Genomic DNA, 24,268 nt, shown 5'->3' with positions numbered 1-24,268 from the left:
TCTCCAGATGCAACCAAAATTTTAAGCCTAGATTAATCCTTAAACAATGTATGCAGAAGGCATGGTATTCATCGCCTCTTTAACCTTAATCTGGTGACATGGACCTTGGACTGTAGGTTAAAGATTTTCCTGTTTTCACTGCGAGCAGATCTTTTCCAAAGAGCACACAGGGGAAACATGAAACATCTGGATGCAGGCAGGGCGTCACTTCTCTGCAGTCACACAATTACATTCTCCCCTGGGGCCATATCTACAACGTACTTTCACTCCATGATCACAAAGGCATAGAGGTTGATGAATATTACTATCCTTGCTCAAGATGCTTGTTTTTGTTAAAAACAAGAGATAGGGAAAAAGACAGACATGCAGAAAAGTACAGGTGAGCAGTGCGCATGAGGTCACCGGTTCTTGTCTGTCTTGTTCAGTTTCCAGTCCCAGAAGGATAGCTGTGGGTGAAGTCCTTTCTTCCCTTGTTTTCCCTCGTTTTGTCAGGCAAAAAAAAAAAAAAAAAAAACCCTCTCCACCAAACACTGCTCAGTGGTGTTGATTCCCAAAGACCCTCGTTTTGGTAATCAGCTAAAACCTGGACTTGAGGGGATCCACGCTGAAGCCGCCAAAAATGTATGTGTTTGTGTATGTGTGTGTGTGTGTGTGCGCAGAGAGAGGGAGAGAGAGAGAGAGAGAGAGAGAGAGAGAGAGAGAGAGAGAGAGAGAGAGAGAGAGAGAGAGAGAGAAGGGGCGGGAGTAAACACAAGTAGTCATGTTTCACTGCTTTGGAAACGGTCCCAGTGTGCATCCCACTGATCTCAATCCCCCCACCTCTGTCTTCACAACTCTTGGCTTTCCCTTCATGTTGTTGTCCTTCTCTTCTCTGCTGGGTTGATTGTTTCAGAGCCTTTCTTTGAGTGCACCCTCATAAGCAATAGCTCTGAGACGACACAGACACAGCCACTCAAAAGGACAGACATATGCCCCTCTGTCTTCTTGAAGTGTTCTTGGTGTGATGATGACACCCAGGTGTTTCATAATGGATTCAGCAAAATGGAGAGTCTCATCATTCCAGATTGTTTACTAGATTGAGAGTATATCTGTTGCAGGAGATCGAGGCTTCAAGAAGACACTACTTTGAACTCATGACTTTAAGTGAGATCTTCCCACCGTCTGTCCACATACTAAACAAACCTCGTCCCCTCCGTGACTAAGGCCAGCTACTCTGTAATAATCACAATTTAAAGGCTTGCTCTATTCGCATCTGTGTTTTTTTCCACATACACAAAATTCTTCCCGGATGCCATGACTCTTTCAGGCCGAGAGGGCTGATTAGAGACACTGATAAAGCAGTAAAAGCTTAAGAATGCAACATTATTTTGTTAAAGGAGCAATACACAATATCCTGACAACTAATAGAGCAGCGAAAGACGATTAGCTATGTCAAGATAATGTGGAGTAATGTTATCTAAGCTTCTCTTTGCTTTGTTTACAAAGCTGGCCTGGGTGCATGATTTTAGTACATGTTGGTGTGTGTGAGCGTGCCCCACTGGCTAGCTCTGATCTGCTCTCATATAGCAGTTACATCTGATAACGCTGTCCCGACTGACAACTCGTTGTAAAAGTGTAGCACCCACCCTCAGGTTACCCCTCAGGTAAACACTGTGAGATCTTTCAGCACTGTTGTAGTGCCACAGGCTAAGGCGTCGCCACGTTGAGAGCTGTAGGGAGGCAATCAAAATGCTCCCAATCTTGCATTCTGCACCTTTAAAATATATTTTTTAATGAAGAATAAAGCTTTCTGGAGAAGGTAAATTCATTTCAAATTTTCACAATAAAAAGAAATTCTTCTCAGAAGAGCTCTTACAGGACCAAAATGTTTTTCTCACAGCAACTTTGTCTTCCTTTTACACCCAGACTATATGTTGGGTCAATGTGCAGGACAAATTGTGCAACTTAGAAAAAGACAAATAAGTCTACACTAAACCCATGCATTGTGGATATTACTAGCATGCTTATAATGACATAATGTTTACCATGTTCAGTCAGCATCTTATTTAGCGTGTTAGCATCCAGACATTAAGTAATTAACATGATACACAGAGCCACGGCTGATGAAAATGTCATACATTTTGCAGGTATTAAGTCATAAATCAAACGATTGACCTGATTATGGCGGTAGATGAAATTACCATTCATTCTAAGGGGGAACATTTCATGTCAATCTATTTAATAGTTATTGAGACATTTCACTCAATTGCCATTTCAGGTAACATTATTACAAGAAAAAGCAAAACACACATTCTGGAAACAGATGTTCAGGTGATGTTGTCAAAGCCAGCTATTATCTATCATCCACGCCCCACAATCCTTTTAACACATCTCTGCTGACATCCAGTGGCCATGCCCAATCACAGCAGTATAATAGAAACTGTTCATATAATCTTAATCCACTCAGCTATTGTAAATTTAAGGTCATTATGTCGAAATAAACTGCAGAGCTTGTCTCGTCCAGTATACTCAGTCTAAATGCTGCGTGAAATACCAGCTTCAGGCCAAGAAATATGATCTGAGAAGTGCTTGTCCTCTGCACTCTCTGACAGTGACTGTGCAGTGTTCCACCTTTCCCTAAGGCAAACTTTACACTTCTGCTCCCCCTCCTTTTCTCTGACAATGAAAACCACTCACATCCCTGCACAAACCAAAACATTTCTAGTGGAGCCAGACAATATCTTTCATCGCAGGATCCCTAAAGATATGTGCAAACACACTCCTGTAAGTGTATGTGTGTGTGTGTGTGTGTGTGTGTGTGTGTGTGTGTGTGTGTGTGTGTGTGTGTGTGTGTGTGTGTGTGTGTGTGTGTCTGTCTACGCATGCTGTGACAAAGGATGTGGGTTAATCTTCAGAAGGTGAACAGCCGATGTTTGATAGCTAATCCCTTGTCAGGCCACATTAGTTGTCACATGTCGGCGATGCTAATTGAACAAATCCAACAGGTTGCGTAAACAAATTACAAACTCATACTCTTTAGCAAGATCAAACCTGTTCAATACAATTTACATAAACATGTATATTTGAAGTATGATAAACATGCCAAGAAAATGACAAGTCCTGTTATGCTCTGTAATAAAGCAACTACAGCTTAAACTAGATTTTACTGGACATGTGACTGTTCAACTTTGATTGCATGATAAACTGTTTATGAAGGTCAATTGTCTTTGTCCCAGATAAATCCTTTAAATTCACTTGTGACCCCAGTCTCTGACCGCACCATCAGGTCCTTGCTATCTTTAATCTGATTGGCTCAGTCTTTGTCCCTGACCAGGTAAGCCCCGCCCTTGGGCTTTAGCCTCTGAGCTGACGTTGATCCAAGGTTACACACCATAAGGTGCTGTCTGCTTTTTAGTTTATGTGTGGCTGGTGTTATCTATTGTTGTGTCTACATTATTTATTCCGAAAAGCCTCAGTCTGTCTATATTGAGTCGTGCTTAGTGACTTTTCAGGGCTTTGGGAATCAGAGATGTTGCTTCCATCACAAGTCAAGAGGATATGGAGACTGACAGAGACGCTGCAGAGGATTTGACAACAACAGGTCAGTCCACTGAACAGCATAGGCAATCTGTGTTCATATCCATGACACCTCAGTTGAGTGTTCATTTACTACCCATTTGAAGCAGAGTTGTTTCAATAGGATGTCAACCCTGATCCTGAAAAGCCCACTCACCCCTCCCACCCCCATTCAAACACTGACACAAACACAACAGTGCAGCCAGTCACTCACAAGAGTATAACAGACATTTAGTCACACACCTTAATTCCCTTATTCTAGAAGTTGAATATTGTGGTGAAGAAATATGGCCAAGTTTCCAAGCAGTTGTCTGTATGGCAGATATGCTGCCGTATAGACAAGGCTCAACATTACTCTTCTCTATGCTTGTAGAAAATGCAACCCCAGAAATCCACAAATGCCGGAAGAATATAAATCTGAGTCTCGACTCTAAAGTGTTGTTAGGTCGGAGAAACATGTAGAGAAGGAGAATAGTGGGCCACTATTCAGCTGGTTTGCTCTCTCAGGCAAGCTTAAACCCACTTTAAGGGGATTTGAGGAAATTACACAGAGCAAGTGTGTGTGCTTTTGTTTGTACATTAAGAGAAGGTCTCAAGCTAATGATGCTTCTTAGGATGTGTTGTCAACACGACACAGAATAAAGCTATAGGTCCAGCCCCCTCATTCTTACCATAGAAGGGGAAAGGATGACCGTGTTTAACTAATCGTGGTTGTTATTTTTCCCTCTTCCCTCAGGAGGAACTGGTCCCTGAGGCCTTACTGAGCCCAATGATGGCCTTCATTGAACTGGAATGGAGTTTATTTCAGGCCAAGGCTCTAGTCTGCTCACTGCTGGTCCACCTGTGTCTGCACACAGCCACGGGTACTGCCACGTCACATCTGTTCGTATAGGAGTTTGGTTCTTCACCAGAATGAATGGGTTTCTTACACTCTGCATATGTGCTTGCATTGACACAGGAATGTCGGGGTGGGGTGGATGTTTGGATGGTCAGGATGTATTCACAACGATCAGAGAAAACAGCCATTCGGGAGAAGTTGTTGCTGAACTCGTGGCTGAAACCACAATGGAGGGGGTTCACTGGAGCCTGGATGGAAAAGATGCTGATTGGTTCTTCTTGGATGAAAGAAGCATCCGGCTGAACACATCAGCTGACAAGGTCCTTGACCGAGAGGTACCTGAGTCGGGATATGCCCTCTGAAACCTAGATCTGAGTGTTGGAACTTTCTTATAATAAGGAAGCCAACACATATAATGCTTGTATAAAGATTACAGATTTTATGTGTGCAATTCTATTTTGCTATTTCGAGTCTGACTGCCGGCCCCGGATAAGCGGCTGATAATGGATGGATGGATGGAGTCTGACTGCAATGAGGAACTTGTATCTAAATTTACAGCAAACTATCAGAGATTGAACCTTACAGCCTTGTCCTTGGACCAAACACAATCTCTTACCGTCATCCTCTTCCCAGCCAGCTGACTTACATCATGGCAGATGCTAAGAGCTCAACCAGATTAGCAATCTCTCTCTCTCTCTCTCTCTCTCTCTTTCTCTCTCTCTCTCTCTCTCTCTCTCTCTCTCTCTCTCTCTATCTGTCAATCTACTTCTGTCTCTATATCCTTAAAAAGGAAATATTTCAGGACTTAAAACCATTTAATACAGCTAAAAAGTTAAAACATTTAATCCTCATCAAGTATTCTTGGCATATGATCAAGATGGTCCATAACATTCATAATATTAAACACAGTCTGTTTGAGAGACATCAATTCCTCCCTCTAGAAATGCTGTGATAAAATATTGGGATGTGCATTTCTTAAAAATAAGGATTATATGAGGTGTGTATGCTATTATTTCATAAATGTTTGTTCTACATGCAAAAGTACACAACCAATACAAAAGGCTTTGAAGCCTGGGTTTAGTTTATGGAATTGAGTATTAGAGAGTTTTCCCTGTGTCAATGTCTTGGCAGTAGCCTCATCACAAAGTTACCCTTTGGTTATCATAATTTAGTATTTGTGTTAAAATATTTTAATATATTGAATTAGGGATGAACCAGACTGAGAATTTACATAGTCGTTCCTGATTGGTCAAGTCTTTCCTTTTGTAGACTTATCGTCAAATCATGTGGGTTATGTTAAAGCTTTATGTATCTCCAAAAAAAACGGTAAAAACAACAACTTGGCAACTTTACTTGCCGAGATAAATATTACTATCGCTTAGCTGATGTTTTAAATGGACGGTGCAGTTTGTTGTGTGTAGGGTGTTTGCATGTGTGTGTATTGTGTAGTTGCAGCTCTGTCTGTAGCACTGACACAGAGTGGAGATCAGTAGACAGAGAGACAGGTTTTATTTCCAGCTTGCTTTTCCTGGTTGAAAAATAGAACATTCGGCCCTAATTCCATTTTCCAAATTGTAGCAATCCAAAGTGAAGTGAACATTTCAAGCCTCCCCACCTGATTTTAGAGAATTGCTCACAAATGCAAAAATATATCTGGCGCTCTGAGAGTTAAACGTTCTCATGGGAGTGCTTTGATTAATACATATAGGCCTATTCTTTGATTTTGAAATAGCTATCTTGTTATTTATGAATGATAAATTATCCTTTATTTTGTGACCATATTTTCCATATTTACCACTTATTCTCACTGAGACCTTTCGACTGTGAGATTGACAGTCAAATCAGAGCCAATTGTCGAATAGTTGAGTATTCGGGGTCACCCCTATTGAATAAATAATTTCTTTGTTTCCTCACATCTGTTGTTGTCTCTCCGTTAGGCTCAGGGTCCTGTTCTAATGGCTGAGTTATCATGTTATGAGGACGACGCACTTCAGGTACACTTTATCAACCTTCATCTTGCCTATTACTCTTCATCCCACATTCAAACCTCTAGTCACACACTGTAATTCACTTGAAATATAACTGATGTTGATTATTGTGGTGAAAATTTATTATGGCCAAGATCCACGCAGTTGTCTCTACGGCAGATATACTGCTAGAAGGAGTCAACGTTTCTCTTCTCTGTGCTTGTAGAAAATGCAACCACGAGAAAGCCACAAATACAGGAAGAATATAAATCTTAGTGTCGACTCTAAGTATTGTTAGGTCAGAGAAACACGTAAAGAAAAAAGGATAGTGGACTACTATTCAGCTTGTTTGCTCTCTCAGCCAAGCATAGACCCACTTTAAGGGGATTTGAGGAAATTACACACAGCAAACCTCTATGTGTCTTTTTTTGCTGGAGTAGAGTGTGTACAGGATCATGGTGGAGATTCTCAATGAGAATGATAATTCGCCTGTGTTTCCAGAGGACATGGTCCATTCTCTTACCATCAGTGAGGTGAGACACTCACACAAATAAAAGAACACAAATCGGTGCATGCATACACAACACATACAAGACTAAAGTGCTAAAGTGTTTCTCTGCCTGTGTTTTCCAGCTGACTCCAGTGAACACTGTGGTGTTTACTGTTCAGGCCACAGATGCAGATAATGACAAGATCATTTACTCCATTGACCCGGCATCAGTAAGTTCTACTCCTCACACTCGTAAAAAAAAAAAAAAAGAAGCAAAACACCACCACCAAAAGAACCGTTGTTAATGTGTGTTTGTGTGTTCTTCAGCCGGATGCAGAGTACTTCAAGATCGATCTCCCAAACAGTGGAGAGGTGATCCTGTCCAAGCCTCTAGACTATGAGACCAAAACCCTGCTTACTGTCACCATCCATGCCTCTGTGAGATGAGAATTTTTAACTGTTTTAATATAAATGTATCCACACATACATCTAAATTAAAGCTGTCTCTACATTACTATCACCCAAGATTTGATTCCATGATAGAGAAGATGAACTATATTTAATTTCTTTCTCTTTCAAACTTTCACGACCAGACTTATGTCCTACTAAAGAAAGCTTAACGTGTCGTTATCTCAGGAAATGAGCACTGCTGAGCACTTCAATACCAGCACCAACATCACCATCAACATCCTGGATGGAGATGACCAGTACCCACAGTTCATGCCCTGCCAGCTGCTTTTCCAGGACGAGACCAGTCGCATCTGCACCAGCCCTGTGTACACAGTCAATGTCACAGAGGTGGAAGAGGTCAGATGCTAACCCCCCTCAATGACACCACACACACATAACCTGTGCTATACAAGAATGTCCATTTATGATGTTTATATAATATACACTGGATTTACCTTGCTAAACTTAACATTGCAAAACGTGGTTGTGTTTTGGATATTAATAACCAAGGTTTAGGACCAACAAATGTGTGTCATGTTGCAGGGGGTTGTGTTGGACTTCTCTCCTGGTCCCATTCATGCAGTGGATGGAGACAGAGGACTTAGCTCTCCACTTAGCTATGCCATTCTCTCAGGTACCATATACACACCAACTCAATTTCATATTAATAATGTGCTGTGCTTATGTCTGTAACTGTGTTTGTGTTCATGCTAGGACACGATGATGGGCGTTTCCTGATGGACAGAGAAACGGGGGAGGTGAAACTGATTCGCCTGGTTGGAGACAGACTCACAACTCCAGAGCTGCATCTACAGGTCATGGTGAGACTCACCCTCTCAGTGTTTACGGGAGGCTTGAAAGACATCCACTCTTACCAATCGTACTGATCTGTTTTCTGTCTCTCTGTGTGTCTTGCACCCAGGCATATCAGGACGACGACCCCAGGAAGTATGCTGTTGCTTCAGTGTTGGTCCGAGTTCTGGCAGTGAACCAGTTTTATCCTGAGTTTAATATGGCTAAATATCAAGGCTTTGTAACTGTTGGAAAGAGCGCTGCCTCTCTGGTCAATACTTATGGCAGCAAAGCACTGATGTTATATGTACAAGATCAAGACTTTAATCATGTAGGTATTACACAACTATTCCACACACATACGATACATACCCACTGTCCAAAAATGCTCAAAGCAAATCTGTATTTTGATTTATGTTGTCACCCATCACTGATTTTTTTATCCACAAACAGGGCTTTAATCCCATGATCCACTTCACCTTCAGTCCTACATCCAATCACACAGAAATCTACCAAATCACACAGGAGGGTCTTCTGATCGCCAGGACCAATCAGATACAACCAAATCAGAAATACATTCTAGAGGTGAGCCTCAGAGAAAACCCACTTTGATCATTTCATTGAAAACAACATACAAGCGATTTTTCATATTCTAAACCACCACAAATTGTAACCATACATTTATATTATGTTAGCTTACAAATATCAGCCTTTTTTCCTTGAAATACAATAAGTGTTTCGATACATTTCCTAACTTGCCTGAAAGCTGATTGAGATAGTACGTCCTTCATTAGGCTGGCGGCATAAGGGCAAAAAAAAACAAAAACAAAGGTTTTGGCATTTACAACAAAATAACTATGAAGTATTGTGTTTATGTACTATAATTACACAAATAACAAAGAATGTCAACAGGCTATCATCAGTGTTTCCATCCCAGAGGAACTAGATTCGTGGAAACAAACTAAAAAACGTTTGATGTGCTTTGGAAAATGATCAGCAGTAGTGTAAAGTATATCAATGTAAGTCAATTGGCTAAAACATGCAAATCAACCTGTATGTGCTAAATCTTATCAAAGACAAGACTGCATTGATATTTGATGAACATTTCCAGTTTCAACAACTCAAACCTTATGAAACATTATACGTACTTTTACATCTTGCAGTTAAGCCAGTTGTTGCACAACCTCTTTGTCTTTCTCAAAATCTCATAACAAGTAAAGACATAGTTATTATTGAAGATGTGATAACAAGTCTAAATACTTTGTAGGTAATGGCCAGAGACCAGGAGTCGGGAGATGCCACCTTTGCTACTGTCGTGGTGGAGGTGTTATCTGAAGGACAATCAAGTAAGGACACTCTCTCAAGGCTTTTACACACCGGTGGCATGATTCACACACAGGGCATTGAATATGAAACATGTAATGACCACACACAATAGGAGACAGGAAGTGCAGACTATATCAAACGATTGGTGAAGCTTGTAATGCATCATCTTTGTTATAGAGCATTTTTGTTATGAGTAAAACAACAACACGGATGCTCCAAAGACAGCAATTATATTACTCACTTCAGCCTTGACAAAGGCAGCACATACCATATCCACTCCTGCCGTTCTTACCTTACACAATAACAGCCCTATGATCTAGGCCTTTCAATATAGGACACACATTTACACAGTGTGCTGTATATATATCTAAGGCCTGGATATATACAGCACACTGCATAAATGTTTCCCAAAGGGAACTCAAATAGGATCCCGGTAGTTGGTCCTCTACCTGTTCAAACTTTTTCCTTAAAAAGTGCAAACTCTTATGGCTATGAATAGTTGGATGTAAAATATTTGTCGGCAAGTATTTCCTGTGTGTATACTATAGGCCTTTACATACTGGCATTACTGATTGCTGATGAGCCTGCAGACTGAAACCATGTATCTGTATGTCTGTCTGTTCACACCTCAGTCCCTCTTAGTCCACTGGGAGATGCAAATCCGACAAGCTGCACTCTGGGCAAAGCCTTGTTTCTGAGCATGGTGTTCATGACTGTACTTGGATGTATCCTGTCTTTGGTGATGTGGCTGAAGAAAAAGCACAAGGGAAAGCGGAACCCACTGCAAAGAGGCTGTGTGGCTCAAGGCAAACACCCCAATGTGGTGAGATGCTCTAGAATCTATATTCATATTTACTCAAATGTGTTCGTCAGTGAGTTTTAAAAATAATATTGACTGTATTTTCCCCCACAGAGTTTACGGTGGTTCCAACTGGTGAGTAACTACTGAAGTTATCATCCTTTTCCTTACCTGAAATAACTTTCAACAGTACACTAGTCCTGAGTAGTTATAGTTATCTAATTAATGTCTGCACATTAAGCGAATCCTATTTAAAGTAAATTTACAGTTCATACAGTTTGACAAAACAATTCCAAAGTCCAAATAATTAGCTGTTTCTGAAGCTTTTGACTACATCTCTTAGCTTTCATCACTGATCAGGGTAATTTGCTAACTTTCTCTCTGCAATACAATAGTGGTTTACTTCTTCCACTGTGGTTGCTCTGCAGGTGAGTCACCGTGGCGGCATGCCACACACAGAGGAAGTCCCCAAAAACAATGAAGAACATGGAACCTGTAACCCTTCCTTCAGCTTACAGGACAATCCTGGCATCTACACCCACCAAGACCTCCCTTCATGCCGAGGTCCTGTTCCACCCAGAACGGCTGCTGCACCCGACACCAGCTTCATCCCCAATGAAACTGCGCTCAGCCCTGTGATCTTCAACAATAATGTTTCTACACCAACTAAAAGCTCTTCTTGGTCACTCAACTTTCACTCAGCTACTGTGGATGAAAGGTCCACACATATGGCTCCACCCGAAGAAAACCCTGACTCACCAACTGATACATATCTTGACCCTTCCGAGGCACTACCTAACACCAGTCCTAGCCCTGCAACCCCTGATGCCACTGGCACTCCACCGTTCACCTTTCCTGATTCACAAACTACAGAAACAGACACCAACGATGACCCTGCGGACCCTGTCACCAGCCCCTCCTCTCAATGCAGTATTCCATGGAGTTATACCCGTATTGCTTCAGCAGAAATAGACAAACCTTTCCGCAAACCTCGTGTGAAGACACCACCGTATTCACCTTTACTGTCCTCACCCCTCCCCAAGCTAACAGGCACGCCCCCACCCACCCCCGAGCATGCTCCTTTAAAAGCCAAATTTGTACACATAGATACATCTCCCCTTGATTCACCTCCTGTAACACCAGAGCGTTTATCCATGGATCTAAGCACAGAGGTCGACCAACCTTCCACGTCACTGGACCAGATAGAGCAATCAGAAGACCCCGGTGGGACTTCAGACGCCGGCAGTCCGTCTCAGGACAGGAGGCCCTCGGCAAACTCGGGAAACACGCAGGACATCCGTGGGGCAGGGGATGTCGATGATGATGCTTTTCTGGGAGAGGAAGACGCCGACAAGAACAGTGAGGATGACGATGATGAGTTAGATGCAGCCGATGAAGAGCTGCTGAGAGTGATGGCTCGTTGTAATCCCATTTTTATCACATTTAGTAGTAAGTGATGTCACTATAATATTGCAGGAATCGAGAGTGACGGAGTGGACGACAGAGAATAAAGTGGGTAAGGTGAAGATGGCTGACTGTGCAAGCCCATAGGGGACTTCATAAAAATGATAATGTAAACTTCCATAATTGTATTTCAATTTTCAACATGTCAGTATTATTTGAGTACAAAATAAAAATAAATACCAAATTTGCGTTTTCAATTTCACAATCTTTGTTCTGTGACCATATTATAATGAGAATTGAACAGCTTGTTTGACGTGAGTCATACCCCGCTGACCAGTCTCGCTAATCATTTCAACTAACAAAGCACCATGTGAACTGCAATACAAATAGGCAATATGACGAATATTTTCCGTATAACTAGTACATAACAAAGCCTTTGGATTTTCTGTAATGCTAGCTACTAGTTATTAATTCAGTTTATGTGTTGCTGCAAAATGTACAGTTGTAATTCAGTGTAAACTCTAAAGCACACAAATAGATGAATATTAGGCTGAATCTACTTCTCCAATATGTTACACCAATGTTGCACACGAAGACACACTATAACAGGAAACTGCTCAAGCTTGGCTTGTTAGCATTAAGGAACTTTAGACCATGCATATTATACCCGCTGTGACAAGACAGCACACAATTTCACATTACCACACGTCATCTACAAGCTAAATGATGGTTGAGACAGCTATATCAACCTGAATAGCCCATTGCCAGGTAGTATCGGAACTAGTCAAACGATACCTGCAGTCGATCCTTTTTGTGCCCAGATGTAGAAAAAAAAGACGAGGTATGGTTTCACTTGCAGCTAACCACCGTAATGTGACTTGTGATGCGCACAGTACCTTAGCAGCTACAACCCATACAGCCAGGGTCTCGTGTTCTGCAATAACATACACTTGAAATATTCTAACTTAATCATGCTATTAAGGCATATTGAATACAAAATGTGGAAATGCTGAGGAGAAAATAACATTTTGTAAACAGAAAATCCATCTGTTTCCCCTTGAATGACTTAATGTATTCTGGTGAAGGAAAGGGGACAAGTTAAGAGTTTGAGTTGCAATCTATCTGAGCTATGTGATGGGGACATTTTTTAAACACAAAGCTTTTCTATCTTACTCACCGGAAGGTCAGGTACTTGTGTACAGTCGTCAACCACAGTCTGTACATGACAATGTCAGCGCGAGCCTCGTGACCCATTGACCTTCATGAGAGCTGCTTGAGCGTCTTGTAGTGACATTGCTTCATCGTCTGAGCACCCAGCTGTACTTGTTCACCACATGTCAGAGTCAAAGCCACAGTTCCTGAGAATGTTTAAAAAAAAATTAAACACTGACATTTTTTTTTATATAAGTCTGGTTTCTCAGCTAGAACGACTACCAAGAAAATGATAATGTGTTTACCCATGAGTGGTGCAATCTGTGCACAGACATTCGTCACATCTTCAGCTCCTTCAGGAGTTGGGTCATGGTTTCAGCAGCCGCAGACTTCCTTCATACAGGATGATGGCACATTTCCTCACATTCCAGCCGGAGTGGTGTTGGGAAGCTCAGTGCTACAATGTCTGGAGCCTCAACCGCTGGTGGCTCTGTGTAATCTGGGATGTCAATGTCATGGATTGTTTCATCAACACCAGGCCAAACCTTGATGGACTGGATGTCCTGTGAGGTCATAAAAGAAAACACATGACAATATATTTACATTGTCCTAGTCATTTACAACACTGAAGCAGCAACTGTGTTGAAGCCAATACAAAATGCTGATGAAGTAATAAAATAACTCAATAAATGTTGTGTATGCAGTGTGTGACAATCGCTTGATGGAACGTGTTTATATGTGCAGCGCAATACTAATAGAGTGTATTAATATGGTCTTTGACAGACTATTTCCATCACAGTAGGCTACACTGTTAACGTCGTTCAGACTTTACTCAGCACTGATATATAGCTGCCTCTGAGAGGCTAACTCTAAGTTAACGTTACACGTTACTTTCCTAGCGTTTTTTTGGCTTATTGTTTTTAAATATTGTCCTTTGTACAGCAGGTTAGGTTTTTGAAAATGAAATTTCAACTGCAGTTTTTAATTTAAAATTGTTAGACAAATGCTTTTTCATTTTGAAATTAGAATATAGAGGCAAAGTCCCTCCCTTTCCCATGTCCCCTCCGGGACCTATTGGAAAATGCATGTGGCATGTATTATGATGTTTGTTAATTTAAAAGATAGCTTTGCACATCGAGAAAGTTGCAGTTTGACGTAAAACTTTTGAGGTTTGAGACTGTGAAAATGCATAATTAAAAAGACTACACAGCCAAAAGTTTGCAAAGTTGTATTTTCCAATAAAGTCACACTAGGTTTGTAGTACCGTATAGTTTCGTGTGAAAGCTCTCAGTGAACTGCATCTCGTGTCGCACAATAAACACCACCAACCTAGCAGGGTAAGTTAGCAAAGCTCCAGACACAAATGTAAAATGATCTGGTCAATGTATCTCATCCAGCAACACCTGGACTTTTTATCAGCCGGGATGTGAAAGAACGAGCTCGACCTGTTGCTCGTGTGAATACATCCCGGTGTAACAGGCCAAATGAACCCCCGCCCAGAGTATACCTGGGTATACTTTGGCCCAGGCCAGAGTATACCCGGGGGTGTAAAATAGCCTAGGCCATACTATACCCCTCCATGCCAGAGTATACCCCAGGGTGTATATTTGTATTAATGCATAGTGCACTTTATACACTGATTGTGAAATACTGAATCATATTTTGTGCTTTATCTATATTTATTTTTTACCTTAAGTTTATTGATTTATTTTGTACCGTAAGTTTATTCTAATTCTGTGTGTTGGGAGGACCCAGGAAAATAAGCTTTTCATTGTACAGAGTATCTGTCTGTAATATGTGCATATGACAATACAAATATCTTGAATCTAATGTCAGGTAATCTTGATAGTTAGCTAACGTTAGCTAGCCAGTGAAGTGTGGTGTGACGTTTGTTATTGCCATTCAGTCAAAACTGTCATCAGACAATTTTTTTGGGTCATTTTCGTTGTGTCATGAAGTTGAAATTTGACTAATAATAACAACGTTAGTATTGGTGTGGCGAGCTAGACAGTTTAATCAGATCTGATTCAACTAATCAACAGCTATCTTGGAATGAACAAAATTGCAGGCTGTCCAAATACACCAAAATGCTTAATAACTAAATAAGCTGGCCCAGGAGTTAGAAAATGTACCTTACTGGCCATCAAAGAGCATGACAACTCTTTCATACATGCAAAGCAGCTCAGAGAAATATATCCCAACTTGTGTATTGCTCTGCGCAACGCTACCAGTAACAGTAGCTTCCTTTTAAGTGTGGTAGTAATCTTTGATCTTTGTGGATGTTTTAGTGTTGTTATCAGTGTTTAACTTTGGACATTTATACTGTAGCAAGGACTTGCTAGTCTTAGAAGTTGAAGTTTCAGGACGTAGTAATCTTTGATCTTTGTGGAAGTCTAATATTTGTTCTGTTTTTCTGGTTGAAGTAATACAAGTCAATGTTTTAGAGTTTTAAAATGTAAGTCAGTTAGCTTTCTCACTTAACTTACCTGACAAAGCTCAACCCCAAATAAAATGTTGAAAAATTCAGTAATTCTTGTGTATATTACTCAACACTACTGATATCATGGGTGTATAATCTGGCCTGAGGGGTATAAATTGACCTAGATTGGCGCAATCCAAACTGGATAAAAAAACGTGAATAAGGAAATTGAGGTGAACCGGAAAAGGGGAGAGACTTTGCCTCTCTATAAAGATTTAAATAATGTCATCTGTACAGCAGGTAAAGTCTTTGAAAATGAAATGTCAAATGCTTTTTAATTTTCATTTCCAAATTGTTTTGGGAAAATGTCAAGTAACATTGTTTATATTGCATTTTCATTGTATTATATAACCCATACCCATACGGTTATATGAAAATTAAATTATTTAATTTGAATGTAATTATTACTCAAATAAAACATACATATGAGGAAAATTATAACACTATTGTGGATTTTCATTTTAATAAAGTCCCCTATGGACACTGCGACTGGCCTGCCAAACCTCAGTTTTAGTACATACAGAACTAGCATGCTCACATAATATTGATAATTAGCACTAAAAACAAGTGAGGCCAGATTTAGCAAGTATTTAGTCATAAATCAAAGTACTGGACAAACTGAAATGTTAACAGAAGCGTGTGATAGAATAAGTAGACGATGAAAAGAGACAGCAGTATTCAGTATATGCAGCATGTGACAGCATGGACATCTCATAAGATCTGCCAAGACAGTCTAACATCACCATGAATCTCCTGCAGATTAACACTACATGTATATACAAAATAAACATTTAGAAATGTTTCCGTAAAACCTTAGAGGCTAAGAGTATTGACGAACAGTATTTGGTAATTGAAACAGATGGAAAGGCTTGTGATTAAATTATTAAAAATCTAAACTTGCAGATCAGGTTTGGTGGTGAATAAGGATAAGTTAACGGTTTAATTGAAGCTCCCAATGGCCAATTAAAGAAGTTAGAGCAGCTGAAAAAGCATTTGTGTTCATCAAATCTTATTTGAGTAGTTCAAATAATGAAACATATATGCAGACTTGTAAATGGGTGAGAAGAATCTCCTCCAAGCTTCAGTTGCTTGATACGTACATGAGAACAGTGACAGACCTAGACAATGTTAGCAAAGGGCGAGAGGAAAAAGGTCTGAAACAACAACCCAGAGATCAGTAGGTCAACAGCCTGAAGGGAAGCAGGAAACAGCATTTCCTAAAAAGGAAGAAAGCTGGGAAAAAGCAATTATAATGCAACACAGACTATTTTCAACTGCCACATGAGATCATTTTCAAAGTAGTCATTATAAATAAGGAGGATGTTCTTTTTTAATTGACAACAGAAAAACCTGTGTCAGTACGTTTTTCTTCCTGAGCACAATAGCTTGGCCAGAGTGATTAACACCCGATCACTTGGAATAGCAGCTGCCATGTGAAAAACACTTGCCAACTAGTACTTCAAGTCAAAAGAATGGCAGACGAAATGTTGTAATTTATTTTGTTTTTATTGAGAACATTCTTCTCAATCACAAAAACTGGACCTGATTGTTAGAGTGCCCAGTTTGCAGACCGACAACTTATTTACAGTAAAGTCACAAGTGAAAGGGTGGTAGCTGCAGTGAGCCTGTAAAAAAACATTATCATATACATTATAGTATACCATAAAAAATCTCAACAGTGGTTATAAATGGTGGTAGGGATTATACAAGCATAACAAACATATTTAGGAGGGGAAAGTGTTTGAAGGTGTGTGTTTTTTTTTTAAACTGCTTACAAATCCGGACAAAGTTTTTAGCTTGGCACACAACTTAGCTGAATACAACAAAACTTAAAACATACAAAAAGGGTAGGTCAGTAAGCAAGAATACAAGTAATATATGTACACACAGGTTCCCACGCACACACAGTATTGAGGTGATGAGAAAAAAATGAAATGAGGCAGCTTCGTGGACAAAGAATCCATCAATCTCTAAATCCTAAATTCTTGATTCCTTCAGCTAACACACAACCCGCCCTTATGGAGGACAATCAGCTTGTGCCAATATGGATGCTTTAGGGACAAGTATAGCATATACAGTGAGGTCCCACTGATGATACTGTATTGCACTGATCCAAATAGTCTTCGCCACTGGAATTTTAGATTTACTCCTCGTTCCAAACACCCTATACTCCAAAATTATCGCATTATGATAAATGACACAAAAACGAGGTACAATGAATCAACAACTGGTGTTTTCAGTTTGGGCCCGATAATATGATAAGACTGCTGGCAAGAAAGCAGATTTACTCTTCACAGTCTAGTGAATTGCAAAAAGAAATGGTGCGATAAACTGAACTGTATACTGCAAACTTAAAGTTGTTCTAATAGGGTTTCATAACAAAAACATGGCTATTTCATAAAACCTTTCTTTCAGATAAAAAACAAAAACAAATTATCACCTAACACTGTTTGTCCTTTGATCCTCTGATCGTGGAAAGGGAAGATTAGTGTGTGGAAGCAGAGTACAGGCTGACGACATATCCCAATCTTACACACAACTGAGCATGAGGACAAACTCTCAGTGTGTGATGTTAGTGTGTACACAATGGGACACATTCAACAAATCAAATAAATTATTGTTCGTGGCGTTGAATTAAGTGAGCTCATCTTGTTTGAGATAGTCCATCCACTGTTGGAGGAGTAAGGTGGTACACAAGATGAACTACACAAGGAGTCTTTGGAGGAAGGTGGATGTTAGAACTCGTCGTGTCGAGTCAGAGCTTCTCCGAAATCGGTGGCCTGACTGCCCACGAACAGGTCGTACTTATCCACGATTTCTGCCTTGGTCAGGCGGCCATCCTGATGGAGGGAGAAGAACACACATGGTAAGACTTGTATTTGTGTCAGTGCAAAGATGATTATTTTAAAAACTGTTGCAAGGATATGAAGGTGCTTCATGTTGCTATTATTCGGTATGTCTTGGATGATTTGAACGTGCATAACTGGGTGCGGACAATAAATAAGATATATTTTCTCATCTGAATTACACAATAAAAAAGTGCCACAATACAGGCAGGTCTGAGAGGAAAGCCTAGACGTCTTGCATTTATCATGCTTTGTTACAGCTGTAATTAAGTTAGATCCACCTGTGCTATAATATTTTAAACTGACAAAGAAAAAAAAGAAATAGACAAAACTAGAGTGATTAAAGTCACTGTTGGCTAACAACACTTTGTTTACATTACACGCCTGGGACAAAAAGACATGAAGCGTCACTGGAAGGCTTTTACTGTGAAGCAACAGCAGGCTGGTAACAAATATTCTAAGTGACTTGCAAAAAACAAAGTCATTATTTCAAAAAAAATCTGCCAAACATCACAAATGTTCCCAGTATTTTGTAGCCCTGCAGTCAGACTAATTTTTGCATACTGTATAAGCACACATTCACAGTCATTCACATGCAGACCCACTTGCCCCCAATATTCAAAACAATGCATTTCTGATGAAATCCTTTACAAATTCTACAGTACATACTTTGTCCTCATCCGACTCATAGACCAGATGCTTGGCCTCGGCGTCAGCATGGTCGTAGTCACTGGGCAGGATCCAGTCTCTGGTCTCCTCCTTGTCCATCTTTCCGTCTTTGTTTTTGTCTCTGAACTCAGTAAACTGTTCCCTCTCGGTCTTCACCCACTCAGGTTCTGTGGAATCTCCCTCCTGGTTGTACATGTCACCTACAACACAGAAGGAGGGTGTTGCCATGCTCATTTCATAAGGGTTATTTAAACTGTTTCCTCTAATATTTACCAATACTTCAACTTTGTATTTTCCATCTGTCTTCAGGTTTCATCAATTACAACCCAAAATTGTGTGGTATAAATTTATGGTGCAGATATGACAATGAACTCACCGATGTACTCATCTAAATCTATTAAACCATCTGCATTCTTATCAATGTCTTCCATAGTTTCCTAAAGGAAGAAAAGAGACCACAGAGCAGTGAGAAGGGAAGTAAAACAGTGTTGATCATCTAACAGTGGTGATCATTTAACACCTGTGCGCATTTGTCACTCACCAGCACTACAATGTCTTTCATGTGGTCGTACTCCTCAGGGTGAAGGAAGGCTGTAAACTCCTCCTTGTTGGCTTTCATATCTTTGTCTTGGTCAGCCATTTTGAATCTCCTCTCATCACGATCCATCATCTGCCTGTAGCTGAAGCCATCTTCGGGTTCGGGATCATCTGCAAGTCAGTGGTCACAACTTTGTTTAGTGTGTGCATGTGTGACAAAGTCAATTTATGTCCGTGTCCATGCAGTACACAGGTAATACTTCAGAGACACATCAATTGTATAAAAAGATAATTGTCTGCAGCTGTACCAAGAATGTATCCATATGTGGCATTCTTGTACTCCTCCCAGGACACCGCTTCGTCCCCATTTAGGTCATGACTCTTCCACTGCCGATCCACATCATCGTAGATCCACCTTTTCTGGGCATGCTTGATCCACTTCTTCATTTCCTCGACTGTCACATAGCCATCCTTATCGTCATCTATACGGTCGACTAACATGCTGTAGGAAAATGAAAGACATTTGGCAAACAATCAGCTTGTTCCCTCATACCATATGGTGATGTGTCACCTCAGATGAACTTTACTGCTCCTTGAGGAGAAACTAGGACATTACCACAGTGACTTTATATCGTCCCAGTGTTTCAAGAACAGATTTGCACAATCTCCCAGACAGGAATTCTTACCCGAGCCTCTCCTTGCTCTCCTCTGGTGTGAGCTGGTCAAAGGTCTTGGCCTCCTCTTGTCCCAGAAAGGCTTCATGGTCATAGTCAAAGTTCTCCATATCGTCGTGATCTCTGTTGCTGAGTGGTTCATCGTGGTGAACACGTTCCTTCTTCTCTGTGGGTTTACTGGTGGCGTAAACCACACAGAGAGCAAAGCACATAACAAGGGGTCGCAGCTCCATCCTGCGTATGTGCAGACGCTGTCTGGACGAGGGGTAGAAAGAAAACAATAAAATCTATGATTACTGCTCAAACAGTGCATTTTGCTCAACGCTTTTTTAATGCATGCCTATCTTAGTTTGTTATGCACTTTTATGTAAGTACTGACAGAAGTTTTTAACTTAGGGCTACTCAACTCTGCCCCAGTTTAGACGTGGATGACTCTGAGCAAGCACATACTCAGACTATGAGGTGAACTGCAGGACTAATCTGCTCAAGCTGATGCAATCCCTTTGTTGCCAAACTTCTGTTATGTTGTAGGAAATAATGTCTCATATATTGTATTATCACGACTTAACAATTCTCAAAATAACATTATCATTCATACGCACAGATTTATGAATATTTACCTGACATCTCAGCATAGCTTGTTGAATTAATCATTAGGTGCATCTAGCATAGCTAAAACTAATGCCACATGTAGAGTTAATGAAAGGAAATCTTACTTTTATTAAAGTTTTGTTCTGGTTAGGCATGTTTAAGCTTTTACAGAGGAGCTCATTCACGGGGAAATATTCAAATCACTTGCTTGCAACGCAACTTTGTATAAAGAGACTATAACATTCGTTTTTAATAATAGCAGGAATTCTAATGCAGTATTCGGAGGGGGGGGGGGGATGTAGTCTTTGACTATATAACTGTCTTCTAACTAAAAGAAGTTCACCGCCAACTCGACTCCTTTCGTGTGACATGGCACAATATCAGTAGTCTCGACACCTCCAATCGTCTCATCCTTTGTGAATTACGAGTCAGCAGCTACAGTTTGTAACCATTACTTCCAATTAGTAGCCATTACCATCAAAAATCAGAGGACTAACGTCAACGTTAGACTGGCTAACCTAGCGTACCGTTATTTTTTCCAGCTAACATGCAGCTTCACTCGTCCAATGCGTCCAAATAAGCAACGAGGTAATTGTCTCTATTGCGTCTTTCTAAACACCAGCTACATGGGAGACACATTTGAATTACTTTTTGTATTTTTAAATCACAATTTATCAAGAGAACTCACCGGTGTCTTCAGGGAAGTTCGTCGATGCAATTTAAGACCCGCCCCTCGGAAACACACCCATGCACTTCCTGTGCCAAAACAGCAAACGACGCAACCGACCAATCAGGCGAAGAGGAGGCAAGTGCGATGTCGCTCGTTCATTGGTCCACTTCAAGGGTGCATCGGTGATTGGATTGGCCGAGAACCGCCACGTCCTCAAAGTCAACAAAACTTGGTTCATTCATAAAACAAAACTGTGTGTGGGGTTGGTCAACTCCACAATAGCAGCCCAAAACCAGCACTTCTATGCATGTTATACAAATGAACCAAAGGCAAACACTGTAGAAATGTTATGTATTTAATTATGCCAAATCCACACAAATCTTCGGTGGCAGAAATTCCACAAAAACAAAACATCAGCAACACAATAACACCCAGACTCACAAAATACAAAGCTTTTATTTCTGTTGGCTTTAACACTGCAAATAGTAACAGCAACAGTAGTGCAGAAATTACATATTTATCACAATTCAGAAAAATAGGTATTAAGTATTCTTCTCACTTCTTTTAATGTATAAATGACAAACTCTCTCCTATAACTTGCAATCACAATGACAGAACTTCCTCCTGCTAAACTGAGATTTGTCTGAGTATGCATTTCACAAGACCCCCATGTAGAAATAAAGGAATATATATATATATATATATATATATATATATATATATATATATATATATATACACGGAGTGGTTTGTGAATGCCTGTTTTACCTGTAGGTGTCATTTAACTATATTTATGTTGTGCATCAAATATCAAATTCACTTATTTTGAGGCATTGCATGTTTCTGTAAAAGGATTGTGACAGAAGACTTACACAAATACTAACAATTGTATTTTTTAATGAATCCAACTGTCTTTGAATTTTCGGTTTTGGACATGGAACCCTTCACAGCCTGGGGTCTCTACACTAGTATAGAGAGGTCACAATATAGCAAAGCCTCTATATCTCAGCCCACTGCTGAGTCTTCCAAATCTGTGTTGTCCATATCAACTGCTGTCACTCCCTGTTGGTTGGCATTTCCTTCTTGATTAGACTGACATGTTGGGTCGATCTGTTCACCACTATCACCATTTCCTGCTGGGACAACACATGAAGCCATATATTTAAGCTTTTAACAATGTTGTGCAAAGCAGAATTCTTTGTAAAGCTGCATAATATCAAAAAATAGTTAGGCCAAGCTTTCTTGAAAAGCAACATTGTATGAAATGTGTCACGAAACACAAGTTATAATAACTATATAATAACTAAATTATCACAACAGATTTTGCACCATGAGGAGTATTGCGGTTCTGGCTGACCTGTGCTGGTTTCACCCTCTTTCTTCTCAACGAGGAAGATTCGTTGCATCATCAGTTTTTTCACGGTGTGGCACATGTACTTGAGCTCTGGACCACTGTCTGCTTTTCCTGCAGACATATATCAAAATGGACAATAAGGCAAGAAAAAGAAGAAGCTGAAACCCAACAATAAACAGAGGAATATATAGAACACCTTACCTTTCTGTGGTTTCTCCTCAAACAGCACACAAGTTCCCAAAGCATCTTTGAAGGGTGAAGGATAGCAAGTGTAAAGTTGAACATTTCTTCTTTTATGTTAAAATGTATTGTAAGAGTTCATGGAAGCTCCTTCATGCAAGAAAAATAGTCAGCACGACTAGGACTAATCCTGCTTATTAAGGTATGGATATCGTATATTATATGCTATATTCATGCCTTCTATTGAAGGTATTGCTCTTTACTCCTTGATTATCAGACTTTTGAGGGTGAAGTTTGGGCCATTCACCATTACTTAAACCACAAAAGTCAAAGGACCATCATGACAACTTGCTTTAAGCAGAAGGAAAGGAGGAGAGTGCAATATATTTTAACAGCAGGCACAAGTCAGTCAAGCTACACAAGTGGTATATACATGTTTTTTCTGTGGATATTTAGAGGTTACTCCTTACCTTCATATTCCCCTGCAAACACATAATGTCCCACCTGCATCATGGGCTTCTCACTGTCGATATCCTGCAACACATGTACACAACTTATTTAGTGACTGCTGCAGTGAGAGGCTTTCACTAATAATGATGGCATGCACGGTGGCCAGGCCTTTTCTCTTACATGACAAAACAAGCATTACTATCTTATACTCGCCAGTATCTTGCATGTGCCCCGACACTTGGACAGGAAGTCATTGTTTATTATACCAGAGAGCTCCACCACAACAATCTGCTCCTAAATAAGCGAGAAGACAAGAGGGATCCCATATAAAGAGATATTGTGGTTTTGCAACAGCCAAACAAGCACAGAAAAGAAACAATGACATAAAGACGGATCAGGACCCGCAGTAAATGAACTAACGCACTCGCCAGATGAAGCTAATCTGGGTATGGCAAAAGAGTAAACTCTAGTACACTGATGGTATTTTGGTACCTCCTCTTCCCATTCATCTTCCATTTTGAAAATCCTGGACTAAAAGGAATGGAAGCAATAAAAGTAAATACTCTTTTAAGTTGTATGTACAGAAATCTCCTATTCCTTTCTTCACGTAAGAATATATGACAACTTCCGCGAATGTACGGTGGCCGAGGTGCCCGTTTCCTTTTTTCTTCTTCTACATGGCATATTTGCAGTTTCAAGCCCTGAACAACGAGGGGCGCTGTTGCTCAGTTATTTTTGTGGAGTGTCTTGTGGCAAAGCCATTGAATGTGAACTGGAAATATAGCGAATAACAATTAAATATAGCTCCAACCCACCCATTCATCTATCCAACCAGTCTGTCTGTATGTCTGTCTGTCTGTCTATCTGTCTGTTTATCGCTCTGTCTGTTCATTCTACTTATGGTTGAGTATGATTGGATCTAAATATTGGCTACCTGTAGGCAGACTCATCCACATCTAACATTAATGTTATTAATGTTCTCCTGCAGGAGGCCAGAGCGAAGGTGATGAGATGAGATGAAATTAGACGATACACTTTATTGATC

General features: G+C 40.3%; 3 protein-coding genes across 3 annotated transcripts; 1 reads left to right on the top strand and 2 right to left on the bottom strand.

Moving 5' to 3' along the window:
* Nucleotides 1-4,327: 4,327 nt before the first annotated feature.
* LOC306741059 (uncharacterized protein) lies at nucleotides 4,328-11,674 on the top strand (the record flags this gene model as incomplete). Its single annotated transcript, XM_079223312.1, has 15 exons — nucleotides 4,328-4,418; nucleotides 4,514-4,728; nucleotides 6,331-6,387; nucleotides 6,801-6,893; nucleotides 6,994-7,080; nucleotides 7,178-7,288; nucleotides 7,487-7,657; nucleotides 7,844-7,934; nucleotides 8,015-8,121; nucleotides 8,223-8,423; nucleotides 8,546-8,677; nucleotides 9,360-9,438; nucleotides 10,051-10,241; nucleotides 10,332-10,352; nucleotides 10,646-11,674. 15 exons carry the CDS (start codon nucleotides 4,328-4,330, stop codon nucleotides 11,672-11,674), a joined length of 2,676 nt encoding a protein of 891 aa, XP_079079438.1.
* Nucleotides 11,675-16,758: 5,084 nt separating this feature from the next.
* calub (calumenin b) lies at nucleotides 16,759-21,278 on the bottom strand. The gene is made up of 7 exons (XM_079223476.1): nucleotides 21,258-21,278; nucleotides 19,991-20,233; nucleotides 19,613-19,806; nucleotides 19,309-19,475; nucleotides 19,144-19,204; nucleotides 18,768-18,967; nucleotides 16,759-18,092 (listed from the first exon to the last, which is right to left on the bottom strand). The coding sequence occupies exons 2-7, from the start codon at nucleotides 20,209-20,211 to the stop codon at nucleotides 17,988-17,990; spliced, it is 948 nt and encodes a 315-aa protein (XP_079079602.1). The 5' UTR covers nucleotides 20,212-20,233; nucleotides 21,258-21,278; the 3' UTR covers nucleotides 16,759-17,987.
* Nucleotides 21,279-21,887: 609 nt separating this feature from the next.
* On the bottom strand, nucleotides 21,888-23,739 carry gtf3c6 (general transcription factor IIIC, polypeptide 6, alpha; the record flags this gene model as incomplete). Its single annotated transcript, XM_079224280.1, has 6 exons — nucleotides 21,888-22,375; nucleotides 22,597-22,704; nucleotides 22,795-22,839; nucleotides 23,244-23,307; nucleotides 23,437-23,517; nucleotides 23,716-23,739. 6 exons carry the CDS (start codon nucleotides 23,737-23,739, stop codon nucleotides 22,245-22,247), a joined length of 453 nt encoding a protein of 150 aa, XP_079080406.1. The 3' UTR covers nucleotides 21,888-22,244.
* Nucleotides 23,740-24,268: the final 529 nt, after the last annotated feature.

This window comes from Taurulus bubalis, assembly GCF_910589615.1.
Source record: "Taurulus bubalis genome assembly, chromosome: 9".
Lineage (NCBI taxonomy): Eukaryota > Metazoa > Chordata > Actinopteri > Perciformes > Cottidae > Taurulus > Taurulus bubalis.
The sequence above is the reverse complement of the archived record's forward strand: the minus strand, read 5'-3'. Positions and strand labels throughout refer to the sequence as shown.